This window comes from Mastacembelus armatus, chromosome 16 (genome assembly GCF_900324485.2).
Source record: "Mastacembelus armatus chromosome 16, fMasArm1.2, whole genome shotgun sequence".
Classification (NCBI taxonomy): Eukaryota; Metazoa; Chordata; class Actinopteri; order Synbranchiformes; family Mastacembelidae; genus Mastacembelus; species Mastacembelus armatus.
The window spans coordinates 14,927,521-14,943,245 of NC_046648.1; the positions used below are offsets into that span (position 1 = coordinate 14,927,521).

The following is a 15,725-nucleotide window of genomic DNA, read 5'->3' on the forward strand; positions in this document are numbered from 1 at the left end:
CAACATTGTAAGGCATGTTTTAATTAATATTTGATTTATGAATTGATCATTTTCATTACGTTTTTAATGACAAAGCCTTATTGTAGCAAGAATTTAAATTTTTGCTTCGCCACATTTATCCGTTATTTATAGGATGGATTTGGTAAAGTGGGACACTTTTTGGTCTATGCTTTAGTACACACCTTCAAACAACCTGTTAACTTACTGAAGTTATGTGTATGTAAATAAATCTTATTACCAAATATATATATAAATAAATGTTATTACCATTTTTATTAAAATTAGTCTTTTCTACTGCCATTCACCACAGAATAAGAAACATTCATACTAATACCAACTATTTTATATATATATTCACACACGAATCTTTTAATTTTACCTCTCAGACATTCCTATATAAACTACTTTAATCCTACATAAATATTAAACCCATCAAATGGGAAAATCCATTTAAAAAATCGAGGTCATACCTACTTTTCATGCGCTGATCATTCAACTGAAAACAGGTGACAGGTGGGCTATAACCATTTAACCCCGATCTCTGTGTCGGTACCATAAAAACATTTTTAAACCTGTATTATACCTAATCCACCTGTATTCTGTGTCCTCCGTGGTCTAGTTTGCCACGTCCTAATCTAAAAACCACCTGAAGGAGGGAGGAGGCAGGTAGATGATCACGTGGTCATACAGGTAGCTGCACTACAAAAACTGGGAACGTTCAGCCATTACTTCGAGATGGTGACTGTGGGAGGCTTCACGTAAAAATTTACACGCGACGAAATCTGGATTTACTGAGCTCACCTTTGCGCTCGGGTGACAAAGTAAAGGTGTTTATACATCTCGCCTCCCGCGTGTCTTTCCTCCGGTGTATCTGTAGTTACTGGTCTTTAGTTTTGTGTGGTATTAGATTCGGTTTTTTTCTTTTGGCTGTGTTCGTGCACATATGACGGCGCAGGTAGATTACCTGGCGGTGGTTTTCACCGCCACATCTGGCGCGAGTGGAGAGCTGTTGGGATCCGACGAAAAGGAGCTGGGGCAGCTGGTTTGGCAGCTGGTGGATGTAAAAAACAAAAAGGTAAAACTTATTACTACTCTACCTATTATAGTTAAATGTGATAGCAGGAAATGTAGTTGTAAATAAAGGCGTGAACAGGTAAGCTGAACAAACGACAGCCATGGAGGTCTAAAGTAAAGTTTAAATCCATATGAATTCATGATTTAAAATGGTGAGGGAGTGACATTTTCTGGGTTTCCTTTCCACAAACACATATCAGCTGAGTACAGGCTCTGAAGTTTAGAATAATAAGCAGGCATACACTTTCTCTTAAAGATGTGTAAGTAGCCTACACTACGTTATATGTAACAATATATGTAATACAAATCTATTTTAACACTAGTTTATCAGCCTGCCTGACAACTTGTGACTTTCTATTTAGGCTACAGTTTCAAGACTGACTTGTTTTTTGTTATATCTGGGAACCAGTTGGGCAGGGTGAATGAGCTCCTCATTAAGCCTGACCTCTCAGACTTGACAGAAGAAAAGGGGGAGGAGGATGTGGTGGAGGAGAGTGTGGAAGAGGAGAATGGATCTGGAGCAGAATGTGTATATACAGCCACAAGTCTTGAGTCGGCTCTAAATCTGGTAACACTCTTCCCGAAATTACTTAAAATAAGCCTTTTCATTTCTTTCAGGCTTTTATTAATCAGTAATTACCAATGAGTTGCTAATTAAAGGTCCTGAGGCTCGATTATAACCTCAGTGTTTCTAAATGTTTGATGCCTCTGTTTGCAGTTTCATTTACAACTGACAAATGAGGTTAACAGCGTCGGCACAGGCACGTCAGTGTGTTTGTGTACAGACGGGCAGCTCCACATTCGTCAAGTGATTCACCCTCAGGCTGCGAGCAAGGTGAGCGAGCTGGGTGGGTGAATGCCTCACAGCCAGGGCGGATGTTCGCTCACTGCTGCAGGAACCTGCACTTGCACAAGTCACAAAGAAATATGTCATGTCAGCATGGTGCTCCTAGTTGAATTTAATGTTATGGAGAAAGCTGAGAGTCAGTCATGCAAACCTGTCTAATGATACACGCCCATGTTCATACCATACTTGTGCAAATAACACACTGCCACACAATGTAGCTGGTGATATTTTCCCACATCTCAAAACTGTTAAGTGTTACATAGAGGCTACTTCACTGGTTTTATTGCTATCACTATAATAGCATTGAAACAGCAGCTGTTGATGGCCCACATATTCACAATACCTGATCTCATTTCTGCCCTCTCCAGAACATCCTTGTTCCAGACTGTTTCTACTCTTTCTTCGACCTTCGGAAAGAGTTCAAGGAGCACTTCCCTACATCTGACCTCAAGGCCTTGAATGTACACTTCATGGTGGACTGTATCCTTAAATATGTCACCTGTTTTCATTTGATGGGCTATTGACTTTGTGATATTATTATATAACACCTTTAACATGATATTTTGGATAATTTTTGTTTTTGTTATTATGTTTAACTTGATCTTTTGAGCACATATTAAACTCAGAACCTTACAATACACTGAAGTTTATAAGCCACAGGGTGTTGGCTGCAGGACTAGAGGTTTTGAAATGCAAATATGGAAACAATGGCAGCACCTTACTAAGCACTGAGTGAAAGAGTATGTGTGTTTAGCCAACAGCATAAACCCTACACACACCCACAGGACAGAACAGGAAAACAAACATCCAAACTAACAGCTTTCTTTTGGCTTGTGTTTGTCTTCATTTATCTCATATGTCTCTCATACACACATGAATCTTTTAATTTTACCTCTCAGACATATGGTTGTAACGGCATGTTTTTGCTCACTTCAGTCTGTTAGATTGTTTTTATTTGTTGGCTGCTCCTTGACTACCTCCTCCTCAGCTCTTAATATACCAGTTGAAGTGCCTGCCATGTGGGCCACCCTGGATCCATCAGCCATATTGCCTGCAGAAATAGCAGTATGCCATGTTCAGATCATGTCCAGCATTATCCTTGGCCTGCTTTCTGAGCCATATTGTGAGTATTATATTGCACAGGGACACTAAAAGCAAAACGGTAATTAGTTAATTAGGCAATTAGGTTAAACTAATGTGTGTTTACAGGTAAGTATATTATTATGGGCCTGGGCTTTCACTGAAATAATTTACTGCTTTTTGCTTATATGATAGTAAACAGAATATCTATGTATTATATATTAATTTTTGGACAAAAACGACATTTGAATATGTTGCCTGTTTTCCCCTGGAAAATAATTATTTTTGTGGACTTTTTCATTATTTTCCAACCTGTAATAATAACAATATTCTTGCAACCCTTAAATAAAATGCTCTTTATGTAAATATCTGTAATAGGGAACTCTCAATTAATAAATCCATTATATAGTTTATTTTTTCCCTAATCACAAGGCAGCATAATTTGTTTTAATTGTGTACTATAATTTGTGACTTCAAAAGGCAGTTATCTAATTTTGGAAGCCCTTCTCCTTTGCTTTCTTGTTCTAGGTCACATGTTTTCGCACTCAGAAAGAGTTAGTGAGAAGTTTGAGACGGGCACGTGGTAAATATAGTTTGCTTAAGATAAATATTATTTTTTTCTGTAAAATCAAGTCCACTTCTTTTGCGCTGATGTGTGTGTTTGTGTGCAGCAGTAAGATGGAGAAAGTGTGCGACAACACAGTGATCAGAGCCAGAGGGCTGCCATGGCAGTCTTCTGACCAGGACATTGCTCGATTCTTCAGAGGACTCAACATTGCCAAGTATGTTGTTGGTATTTTAAAGGCATGCTCGTGCTACATCATATACTATAAGCTGAGTTTGCTCTAAAACCTGCTGTTGACACAAGGTTTACAACATGCTATGATGCTCTGTGTGTTGTTTTGTATAGAGGAGGGGCTGCATTGTGTCTTAATGCCCAGGGGAGGAGGAACGGAGAAGCTCTTGTTCGTTTTGTCAGTGAGGAACACAGAGACTTGGCGCTACAGAGACATAAACACCACATGGGCAACAGATATATAGAGGTAATATGTCTGAACCAAGCTAGTTATTACTGTTTAAGTAAATCAACCACAATACTTGGATTTAACTCAGTCACCAACATCTTATCCCTCAACACACATGACAATATCCCATTAATCATAATAATACATTTTTATTAACTCTGTTCCTTCTGATGGTAGGTTTACAAAGCAACAGGAGAGGACTTCCTAAAGATAGCTGGAGGTGAGCCAATAAAACTAAGACTATTCCCAGCCTTCCTTTCCATATATGCTGCAATATCTACCCCCATACTGTACTTATGTACCTTGCACATTTACAACAAATGCATGCATGTATTTCTGTCACTCCCTCACTTCACATTAGGGTTTTAAATTTGATCTTTTTATTCCACCCTCACCCTATATTGATAGACTTTGTCAAAAATGCGCAGGTTGCCATTGGGGCAAGTTGTACTGATATTTTAAAAGTGTACCATAACAAGGGCCTTGTTCTATTTTTTGGGCAGTTTAATATACATGAATGAAACAAACTCTAATTATCAGTCTGACTTATGCAGTGCTGAAAATGTAGAGTTTGGACTGTCACTCAAAATCATGAAGGCACAAGAGTTATTTTCAGTATATATTTCAGTATATCTTATCAATTATAGAACAAGAAGGGCAAACAACACAAGAGAAAACACTCCAAACCATCACTATGGGCTGCTCAGACAAGAAAAAACTTTATGCTGTTGAGCAGTGTGATAAATCTGTTTTGTGGTTTAATAGGTGTGTCTGTGTCCTTGCGTTTGTGTGCTAGGTACCTCCAATGAGGTGGCATTGTTCCTGTCCCGTGAAGACCAGATCATAGTGAGGATGCGAGGTCTTCCTTTCACCGCCACACACGAGCAGGTGCTTGCCTTCTTCTCTCCAGGGGAGGATCTTAAAGAGACGTGTCCAGTCAGTGGCGGGAAGGAGGGCATCCTATTTGTTCGCTACCCAGACGGACGTCCAACTGGGGATGCTTTTGTGTTATTTGCCTGTGAGGAACACGCCCAATGTGCTCTAAGGAAACACAAGGAAATCCTGGGGAAAAGATATATTGAGCTGTTTAAGAGTACAGCAGCAGAGGTCCAACAGGTAAGTCAGGGTGTCCACTTGGATGTGGATATGTTTCTTTGAATAGTATGTATTTGTACATAGTGGACATATTATTTTGTTTATTTTTAATTTGTAGAATGTTTTCTATGATTCCCTTCATTTGGGATATAATTTGTTCTGTATCTTTTAATCTTGTTTTCTAAAAAGAGGATTTTCAGGAATTCTGTTTATGACGATATGTGGGTGTGTTTCTTTTCTCCATGGTTAGTTGTAGTATTTACTGCAACAGGGCTTAAGGGTGGGGACCTTCATAACAAGGTGGACTGTTTGTGTGTTTCCCTTTAGAGCGTAGGTGCACAGTCAACTACTTTTTCCCTTTTGTTCTTTCTTACTTTTTCATTCTTTGCTTCTTCTCTTCTGTCTCCCACTGCTTCCCTCATGAGATGAACACGTGTGGACTAATTTTCTTATCTTCTTGGACATACGTTTCTATGCAAACTCCTTTCTTTATCCTTTAATGTGTGACGGACTAAGTAGTTTTATTGGCCCTCTCCAGAAATGCAAACATGCTGGTGTCCTGTTGGCAACAAGCCAGCTCCTGTCTGACATTGCAACACATGCAACACACACACAACGTTGGCTTGCTGGGATGTTTGTTATAGGCTGGCTTACCAGCATCTGATTGTGTATGCACGTCTTAATTTTTTACCATTTATGAAGCATTTACATGATTATAAAATAAATGTAAAATCTATATTGGCAAGTGGAGAAATGACTCCTTGAACTAGAGTAAGAGAGAGGAAATCTGTACACTCTGTGTGCATGTATGAGACCAGATGCTGGTCCCCACCTTGCTGCCATCATTAAATTTGGTTTAAGGTTAGGGTTAGGCATGTACTGTTTGTAGTTAAGGATGGGGTACGTCTCCATGAAATTAATTCATTTTAATATCTCATTACAACCGTGTGTGTGTTTTAGGTGTTGAACCGGTACTCTTCAGCCCCCCTGATCCCTGTTGCACCTGCCCCTTTGGTATCAGTGCTTCCCACAGTGTCTCTCCTGCCCCCACCTGGAGGTGTGAGGGACTGTCTAAGGCTGAGGGGGCTACCTTACACTGCAAGCATAGAGGATATCCTCACCTTCTTGGGCGAGTTTACACATGATATCAGACCACATGGTGTACACATGGTCCTCAACCAGCAGGTACATGCAGCAACCGCACTAACACACCCACACACATGCATTTTGATACAGCATGTGAGCAGTTGTTTCTGTCTGTTCCCAGGGTCGCCCATCAGGTGACTGCTTCATCCAGATGACCTCAGCAGAGCGAGCACTTCAGGCCTCACAGCGACTACACAAGCATGTGATGTCCAGCCAGCGTGGGGCGAACAGCCGCTATGTGGAAGTGTTTCCCTGCAGCGCTGAGGAAATGGGCCTAGTTCTGATGGGAGGCTCGCTCTCACACACACATACACACACACATACCCGGAGCAGATGTGGGACAGGGCTCAGCCCGCCGCCATGTAAGTCAAGACGTAAGTGCTGCTGGGAGCTGGGGTGCTTCGGGACTGCAGGGTAGGTGGGTTCCTGCCGTGGGGGCAGGGCTGCTGGGTTTTCTCCAATCTAGTAGTATGGGAGGATGGAGACATCTGGTCTAAATAGGAGGACTCAAAACTGTATATGAGTGTGTGTTGGTGTATGCTTGTGAGAGTGTGGTGCCTCTTTGTAATTTAGTGTGATTAAATCCATCTGCATGTACTGAGAAACCTCATGTGTTAACTGTTTATTCTTTCAATTATCACCTGTGTTCACACATTCTAATTAGGTGTTATAGTTTGCCTTTTCAGCAGCATGTTTGTAACTCATTCATAATTTAATTTTCTTACAAGTAATTCATAAAGATCTGAAAGGCTTGGGAAAATGTAAGCAAAACTGCTTCAGTACCAACTAGGCTACAATATTGCAAAATGGCTTACAACTCTCCAGTCTTATCAGATTAATAGTCGTGGTTGTGGGATTTAACCTTAATAGATCAATGCACCTTAAGGTGTGTGTGTTTCCAGTGCTTGTCCAATCAGAAGCTATGGGAAAGGTGGGCAGAGCTGAACGCTGATGCATAGAAATGTGCTTATTCTCCGTGTCTGTAGTCCATCACCTAAATGTGCACTGGTGCACTCCTAGATTTAAAAAAACAGGTACAATTAAAAGTGGTCTGAAGCTTATTAATTGCTTGATAAGAAGTGCAGATGTTCACATCAGTGAAAAGGATACAGCACAGTGATTCAAGGCTAGGCATGTGTGGGTAGTTGCGAAGTCATGTTAAGACAAGACAAAATTTTGATGATTCTTAAGCAAATACACGTTAGACAGTATGTCTCTGTTTCACATAACCACATTTCGCTAGAAACATATTTTGGAAAGGGGGAAAGTGTACAGGTGGCACAACCAAACACTTCTGAGAATGTACATATACACATACCTTTTTTTTTTTTTTTTTTTTTTTTTCCCCAAATGATTATATCCACAACCACTTTTTGGATCACAATGCCTCTGTGCTCTGAGAGGAATATTGCTCTCATCTTGCAAATGCTGGATATATAGACAGTTTTGTATATTTATCAATTAGATCTTGGCTTGCTTATGGGAATGTAGCATTATAGCACATGTTGCAGAGACTTATAATTGCATACATTGCTGATTTACTTGATCTTTCAGACAATTCCATGTTACGATGTTAGCTTATGGGTGAGCTGCACATATGGTAACAAATCAAAACACTAGTTATATAAGGGATATTTAGATTTTCGCCTAAAAAGCTGGTCAACTGGCTGCCAAATATTCAAGGTGATCCACTGTCCAGTACAATGCATCCTCATAAAGATTTTGCTTTTTAACATATACATTTATACAGCACACGTGTGCTGAGAAATTGTAATGGTGGTCATTGTTTGTAAATTTGCATGAGCGCCTCATTCTAGAAACAAACAATGACAAACTTTACCATCATGAATGTGTGCATCAGTTACTGTTTTCGTGTTTTTGAGTTTCTGTCTCTTCCACTGTTATCCTCTCTCTAGGTTTGTCTCCACCATCCTACTCCTTCACCCCTGCACCACCTGTCCTGCCTGCAGAGGCTGCTGCTGCCCTCTACCCTCCCATTGGTCAGGTGTTGCTGGCCCCCCGCCCCCTGCCACCAGGACATGCCTACTACCCCAACACAGCTCAGCTGTACATGAACTACACAGCCTACTACCCCAGGTAAGTGGTGCAGATATAAAGTGATGTGAACAGAGATCTTGTCAGTCTCACTATCTCAAAAATTTAAATAGCATGCTGAATTTCTCTTTAGACACATTGTGGTTGTCAGTTGTCAGCCATTATCAGAAGTGCACAGGTTGCCCTCGAGACAAATTGTCTTGATTTTTATCAAGATCTGTGCTTTTAAATTCTTTTGTTCAGAAAATTATACAATTTGTCCTATTACAACTACAGAAATACCCCAATGGGATAATTAAGATAAGATAACCCTTATAACAAAAGTATAAAGTAATATTTAAAGTTTGCTTTATTAAGTTAAGTTCAAATATATTTATACTTATAAAAGTATAATTTATGTAGTAAATATACTAATATCAATGTACTGATAGTACACTGTGTGCTATTTAAAGACTTTTTGGGACTAAATTGGCCAACTTTTTAGTAAGTATACTTTAGATGTAAGAGTGTTGGTACTAATTGTTTGCTTTTAGCCCACCCTTTAGTTTATGAAAATATACTTTGACGTAGATTGCAAGTAAACCTGAACATATATGTTAGTTTGCTAGTCACACAACACTAATTAACTATAACACAATAATATCCACGTACACTGTTACAAACACACCCAAAAAGGAACATAACCAAATAATGCAAATTCAAACAATAATAGTGATCCAACATAGTTTCTTTCCTTGGGGTATTTTGAGTAATTTTACTAGTCCAACACGTTAGTGTACTGTTTAATATACTATAAGTGAACTAGTATAGGTACTAGTTATACCTTTGCCAAATTGTTAGAAACGTGACTACAAGAGCAGTCATAAATCGTATCACAAGTCCAGTGTTTATGTTTTAGTAGACTTGTTCCTTTTGCCACTAATGGTTCAGTTCCACCCATGTACTATTTATTCTAAGGTATTCCACCCAAAACTACAAAACAAATACTTCAATCTTACATATAAGGCACAAATGCTTAATTATACTAGGTACAGTACCAGTCAAAAGATTGGACACACTTTCTCATTCAATTCAATGGTAAAGTATGTCCAGACTTTTGACTGGTGGTGTATATCTCGATCAAAGATATTAATACAAGTACAGGACAACTATATTTCAAATTTTCTATATCAGTATGATACAGAATGGTTTATGCTGTTGTCAGTATGAGCCAAGTATATGTGGGTATAATTTTGTTTAGCATATCTCTGATATGAACATACAAAGTAAACTTTCCAAATTTTAAATTTTTCCTTTGTGAAAATGGAATCTTTCTGGCAAATTAAATTGCCAAATCAAAAGTGTTCAAAAGTGTTCAAGTGTTAAATTCAGTGTACTTAGCAATTACAGTTAAGTCAAATAAAATAATAAATAAATAGTCAAATGATCCAGAACCAGGATAAATAGATTTCAGAGCCAATAAACTACATTGCTGTAAAGTGCGCCTGTCAGATAGTTTTTACTTGTTGACTGCTGCTGAGTATGTGCAAAAGAAACTAAACTAATGCTGTTTATATGTTTGTTTTTCTGAGTCTTCTGTTTACATAGGCATCATTATGGTGAACTGAAGAACATGAAAGCAGATTTTACACTCACTGGAGCTAATAACATGTTATACTGGTGAATCCTTTGCCTGCAAACACTTTACTGCTGACAAGCAAACTTTAAATGCAAAAATTTGATTCACCAAATACAGACTCTTGTTCAAAGTGGAAAAATACAACCAGTTCTTTGGTTAATGCATCTTTCCAAGGAGAAAGACTGCGGCAAGGGCAGTTAATAACTGAACACTGTGGTATCAGAAAACTTGGTAAACATCATTGACCTCCATTTCTCCCTTGTTAATGCAGAGAAAACGGGTCATTCATAAATAACCCAAATTACTTTGTGATTCTTATATGCTTTACTTCGAGAAACATGCCCCTTCTCTATATATTTTCTGTCTTTACATTCTCTCTTTTCTTTCTCCAGTCCACCTGGCTCACCCACCACCATCGGTTTCTTCCCCTCCCCCTCCTCCCTCTCCTCTCCAGGGGGGTTGGTGCGCATGCCAGGTTTGACCTACAACAGCAATGGAGTCAAAGACCTCATTAATGCAGTCCAGGGGTACCAGGTATGAGACATATCTATCCGGAATGTACTATGTATGCTCAAAAACTGGTTTTCAGTCCAGTTCCTATATATGTAAATGTTCCGTGCCTTCACAATGCACATACCTGTCTGTAAGAGCTAAGTGTCCTGCTGTTGAGGGTGTGTATTGTCAGGCAGTGTTTGCCCAGAGGCTATCAAACTAGTTTATCCTGTCTACTCTCCCTGATCTATGACATGCACTGCTGCTTGCTTAGACTTGAATTGGAGGAACTCAAGTTTTATTTAAACTGAAAGAGCAAAGAATTCTATGAGTATGATAAATAAGTGGCTGAATGGAGTTTATAGGAAATTAAGTGACAAACTGGGACTGATAATTTTTTTCATAAACATTGAGGCCCCTGTGGTCAATAGATTAGTGTCTGTGGTTACTTGTATCTCAGCCCACTGTCTCTGTCATTCCTCCCCCTTCCTCACACCACAGTACGCCCCTGAGGATGTTATCGTGCACACCCCCGGGCCCATGCATGCTCATGACCCAGCCAGGACATTGCTTACGCAGCCCAAAGAATGGGTGTGTATTTAAGGTGTCTGTGGCAGGTGGCAGGTAAGGATTGGCTGAGAGCTCAGTGATTTCAGTTAATTCAGTGGTTGTAGCTGTGGCGTGGGTCTTCACTGGTCATTGCGGGTTACAGGGTTCAACACAATAGTGATATTTCCCACTAACCACACAGTGTTGTAGGCTGAGTGGTTAGAGGTATTTTCCTGGAATTCAGTAATAATTGGGTTTGTTTTGCATCATCTGAAGAGGTGCTGTCTTCTGACCAACTGCACAACTCTTTTATGGAAATCAGTTTTATCTAATACAGAACACTGTATTTCTGTCTTTTATGGGCTGTAGCAATAGCTGAGAGGACTATTGACTGTTCACTAAACCCTGGCCCCTACAGTGATTATTCAGTTAAGCTTAGGTAGTTCTGTCAAGCTTTAGATTTCTCTATATGCCACAATGGTGTGAATTGTTCTCTAATAGGCGCTATGCTCAGTATGTGTGTGTATGTATATGTGTGTGTGTGTGTGTGTGTGTGTGTGTGTGTGTGTGTGTGTGTGTGTGTGTGTGTGTGTGTGTGTGTGTGTGTGTGTGTGTGTGTGTGTGTATTCTGAAATCCCTTTCTCCTTCTAAACCAACTCACAGTTTTAGTTTATACTTGCTAGCTACATCTGATCTGCCAGCAACAGTCATCAGTCACCCTAACCCAAATTAGCATCCAAATTAAATGCTTTATTTAGCTCTTTTTTTTAAAGTGGCATCATTGTAAACTGCATATGTGTGAGAATGCAAAGCTTGACAAGTATAGCGTATAAGTCTCAGGGCTCAGTGAATGGTTTATCTGTGGTGTTGTAATGTAATGTTTTAGGTAATAACAGGTGTAGCCTTGAAGCAGTTGAGAAGGTTATGGGTGACATCTGGTGTTGGTGTAAGGGCTTTTTTGTGTTTTTTGTTTTCACGCTGAACAAAAATCTTCTGTTTCTGCTTTCGTCCCCCTAACTCTCACTCCTTTCCCCCTCCAGAGCCCCGTGGAGTCCGTTTCCCTTCTGAGCAGCAGTCTGATTGGTCAGTCCAGTGGAGGTGATGCTCCCATCATGTCCATTCCTGCCCTCATGACCAAACCAGCAGGGCAGTACCTGGACCTGACCCTGCTGTAGGGTCACACATATACAATGATCATGTGACAGTGACTTCTAATGTGCTTTTAGGTTTTTAAAAATAGTCTTATAGATGTGTTATTTATATTGTTAAGACCAGAAATTAATGTATTTTATACCAAAATCATTGTGGCCTTAGCCAAAAATAGGAGTTTTGTCGTATATTGCACAGTGTGTATTTTTAAAGCTTTATAGAGATTTTTAACATGTTATATTATAATCACTATGATATATTTGACAGCCAAACTTAGAGAAGAATGACCTTGTAGCAGTTAAGCATTTTTTTTCCTCAGCTTTTCTGTGAAGAGTGAAAGTGTGCGTGTGCGTGTCCGCAGTGAGATGAGAATGAGTATTATGCATGGCTGTGTTGATGCATTTTACCACCTAATCTGTTTATGCAATGCAATGTATGCATTTATACACATGTGTACTGGGTATATATATTATATATATATATATATAGTACACAATGATTGTATTGGAAGCTTTAGTGCATGAAGAAGTTAGTAGTAAAACTTTGTGATGTTTACATAATGCCAAATATCAATGCACTGCTAATCAATAAGACTACTAATGAATATAATGGCAGTATGTTTGAATGAAAACTTGTTACAATGTGAGTTTGTCCAATAGTCTGATCCTTGCATCAGACTTCACTTCCAAAAATGTGACATCTCACACTTCATTGGTCCTCTCCTTTATGTACCCTGTGTGGGTCTCTTTTCATGCTGTGCAATGCCAATGTTGTCTTCCCCACACCTGATCAGAGGTCAGCCACTGTTCTTCATAAATTAATCACAGGATTTCAGTCTTATGGACGACTTGTCACAGACTCTCAGCTTAGATTTTCCTCTAATATTTTCGTCAGACCATAAGGATTTACCAGTCCATCACACTTTCCATGTCTTCTTTCCCCCATCTACCATGGGGACTAAGACAGAAACAATGGCTCACCCTGCAAAAATCTGTTCACCATATTACTTTTTAATATGCTGATTTTTAGGAGTTGAGAAGTACAGAAAATGGACACATCTGACATGTAACCTGTGAATGAATTTACATTTATTCCCTGTAGAGATATTATTTGGACCCAATTTAATAAATGCCTATAAGAAGACTCCTCCTGCTCAGGATGTCCTGCTGCAGCCATGCTGAAAAAATAATAAACATAACATGTGAAGTCAGTCGGCCTCCAGCTGTTTGATTTCACTTGCAGTGTATGTATTGTGCTGGCTGTACTTCAGGAGGGTTTAAGTACTGGAGCACAAACACACAGGTGGAGTCGTGGTGAAGACAGAATGTGGCTGGAGGCAAAACTGTGGGAACTCCCTCACAGTCACTGTCCCCAGTGATTACTTCTGTTTCCCACACAGACATACATACATGCAAGGCAAGAAACTATAGTCACTCAGGCACACTAATCACATTTTTTCACAGGATGGGAAGAAAAATAGAGAGTATAGAGAGGGGAAGAGAGAATGAAGGCAGACAAAAGCATGTCAGACCCCCTCAGGGCAGATTTGGGATTGTGTAATACAATCTTGGGCACCCCACCCAACTTGATCCCTTTTAAACACACTCACTCATTTGCTCACCCAGTAAACACAGTCCAAACCACCAACAACACTATTAGTATCCTTGCAATAAAACCCAAAATACTTTTGTCTATGATCACTATCACTTTATTGGCAGTTCTGTGGGAAATATGCAAAGTATGTGTGACTATTCTGAGGAAAAAGCAGTGTGATTATACATAGTTCTGAAAGAAAATTTATTAGTTCATGATTTCTTTCTTTACATATGAAGTACAAGTACCTTGGGATAAAGGGACAATGTGTCAGAGACAACAATTAGCAGGGAAGTGGGCTCAGAAAACAGGCACAGTTATGTATTTTTTGGTCATTTTGGTAGTTCAATTTGATTAGTTTTTAAGAGAACAAGGAAAGGAAGGGCATTTTCTTGCAAGATTTAACATGTTTACAGGATATTTAGTTACAAAAATACTTTTATTAATGCATTTGAGGATTTCATAGATAAAACGTATATGTTGCCATATGCTGAAACAACAAGCATGTCTCTGTATTATGGCTTTGGGAGAGGTATGTCAGTTCTGAGAAATAGTAAGTGTGACTCCATAAATTGTTAGGGATTGAAAACTATCTCTGTGAAGAATGCACAAATTTTTCACTGGCCAACGGTTGCCTTCAATTTGTTCTGCATTATAAAAGTACTTATATTTATTATACAATATGCAAAAATATGACAGTTTAGTTATATAACATTTGTTCAGTGACAGTATTAATACATGTTTTAAAACTCAAAGCAGCTTGAATGCTCGATAAAGAGGACAACATAATTTTAGCTCATTAATTCCACTTCTAGTGTTTGGTTTGAGCAATGTTAAAATGATTGTTGAGTTTAAGCTTGAAATCAAAGTTGAAGTCAAGGGGATGATGCACAAACACAATAGTAAAAACCCTGGGGAAGATTATGCTTTGAAAAGCATATTGTTCATCTCATCCAGATACATGAATGTCTTGAGATTAACATTAATTCCTTCAAATACAAACAAGTGCAGTTATACCAGTGCTGCTTCTTGACTTGAAGATGAATTATGCAGTGCTGAATGTTTCATTGAAGGACAGAACAGAGGTGCAATTACAGGCTGACTCACTGTTCTGTACCTAGTAGGTGTGTACAGGCAGATACATCAGTAATATTCTTTACAACAACATTCTCTCACAGGGTGGGTTAGGCCTGCGTACACATTTAACACACAGGCACTCAGGGCGAGGCTGATTCACATTCCCATGTCAGTGCAGAGACCAAAGATGCTGCTATTGTGTTGTCAAACCGATGATACAGTCTTTATTAAGATCCAGCTGAGGGCAGAAACAATTCAATCAACACAGACAGTAGAGTGTCAGATCATATGCTACCTCAGATGTGGTTGAGACCATGGAAGGGCTGAAACAAAATTGATGAGCAGCAGGGCTATGCTTACAAGAGCATGACTTGTGAGAGCAATTTTGTATTTGACCTTTAAAAACTCAAACCTTATATAAAAAAGAGCAAAGTGAGTTGGTTCCTCATGCCAATCTCGTGTTCAGCTGCTACATGAGAAATGACTGCAGGTTTGTCTCCTTCTAGTGGACCGATTAAGACTGCAGCTGCACAAGCTCACAATTCAGTCTCGACATCTTCACAGTTCACTTTCGGGAGTTTTGTTTTTTTTTAATACTCAAATGCTGCAAATGCTGTGGCATCTCAAAATCAAAATCCTCTTCTGATATTAGAATAAATACAATAAGGAAGTAGGCATTTACGATGCCTGCTCTGTTACAGTATCAGCATAATGTCTATTTACATTTTGAACAAAGTGATTTCAAAGTCAACTGCCTTTCATTTCAGCAGTGTGTTAAAAGATTAGAGCACAATGCCTCAACAGTTGCAGTTTAGGCATCAACATCACCATAAGATGATGAAATCACATAAAATCTAAATATAACTCCAATGCAAATCAGATAAACACTAAATCTTGTAACATATTTATCATGCAGGCAGTGCCA

General features: G+C 39.1%; 1 protein-coding gene across 6 annotated transcripts; it reads left to right on the plus strand.

Annotated features, from left to right (window-relative positions):
- The first annotated feature begins 722 nt into the window (after window positions 1-722).
- On the plus strand, window positions 723-13,340 carry esrp1 (epithelial splicing regulatory protein 1). Of its 6 annotated transcripts, none has more exons than XM_026317391.1 (16): window positions 723-1,075; window positions 1,484-1,642; window positions 1,793-1,909; window positions 2,290-2,401; window positions 2,910-3,044; window positions 3,530-3,584; window positions 3,673-3,783; window positions 3,912-4,044; window positions 4,204-4,246; window positions 4,823-5,142; window positions 6,082-6,306; window positions 6,389-6,641; window positions 8,184-8,364; window positions 10,333-10,474; window positions 10,934-11,023; window positions 12,022-13,340. In XM_026317391.1, exons 1-16 carry the CDS (start codon window positions 944-946, stop codon window positions 12,154-12,156), a joined length of 2,343 nt encoding a protein of 780 aa, XP_026173176.1. In that variant the 5' UTR covers window positions 723-943; the 3' UTR covers window positions 12,157-13,340. The 6 variants fall into 6 exon arrangements, with proteins under 6 accessions (XP_026173176.1, XP_026173178.1, XP_026173177.1 ...); XM_026317393.1 differs by having other exon boundaries at window positions 6,389-6,629; XM_026317392.1 differs by having other exon boundaries at window positions 3,676-3,783.
- The last annotated feature ends 2,385 nt before the right edge of the window (window positions 13,341-15,725 follow it).

Excerpts from the sequence above, each read along its gene's own strand:
- esrp1 (XM_026317391.1), top strand. The coding sequence starts at position 944 with ATGACGGCGCAGGTAGATTACCTGGCGGTGGTTTTCACCGCCACATCT. Across the intron at positions 1,643-1,792 it reads TTGAGTCGGCTCTAAATCTG|TTTCATTTACAACTGACAAA; the intron begins GTAACACTCTTC and ends CTCTGTTTGCAG. Across the intron at positions 11,024-12,021 it reads TTACGCAGCCCAAAGAATGG|AGCCCCGTGGAGTCCGTTTC; the intron begins GTGTGTATTTAA and ends TTCCCCCTCCAG.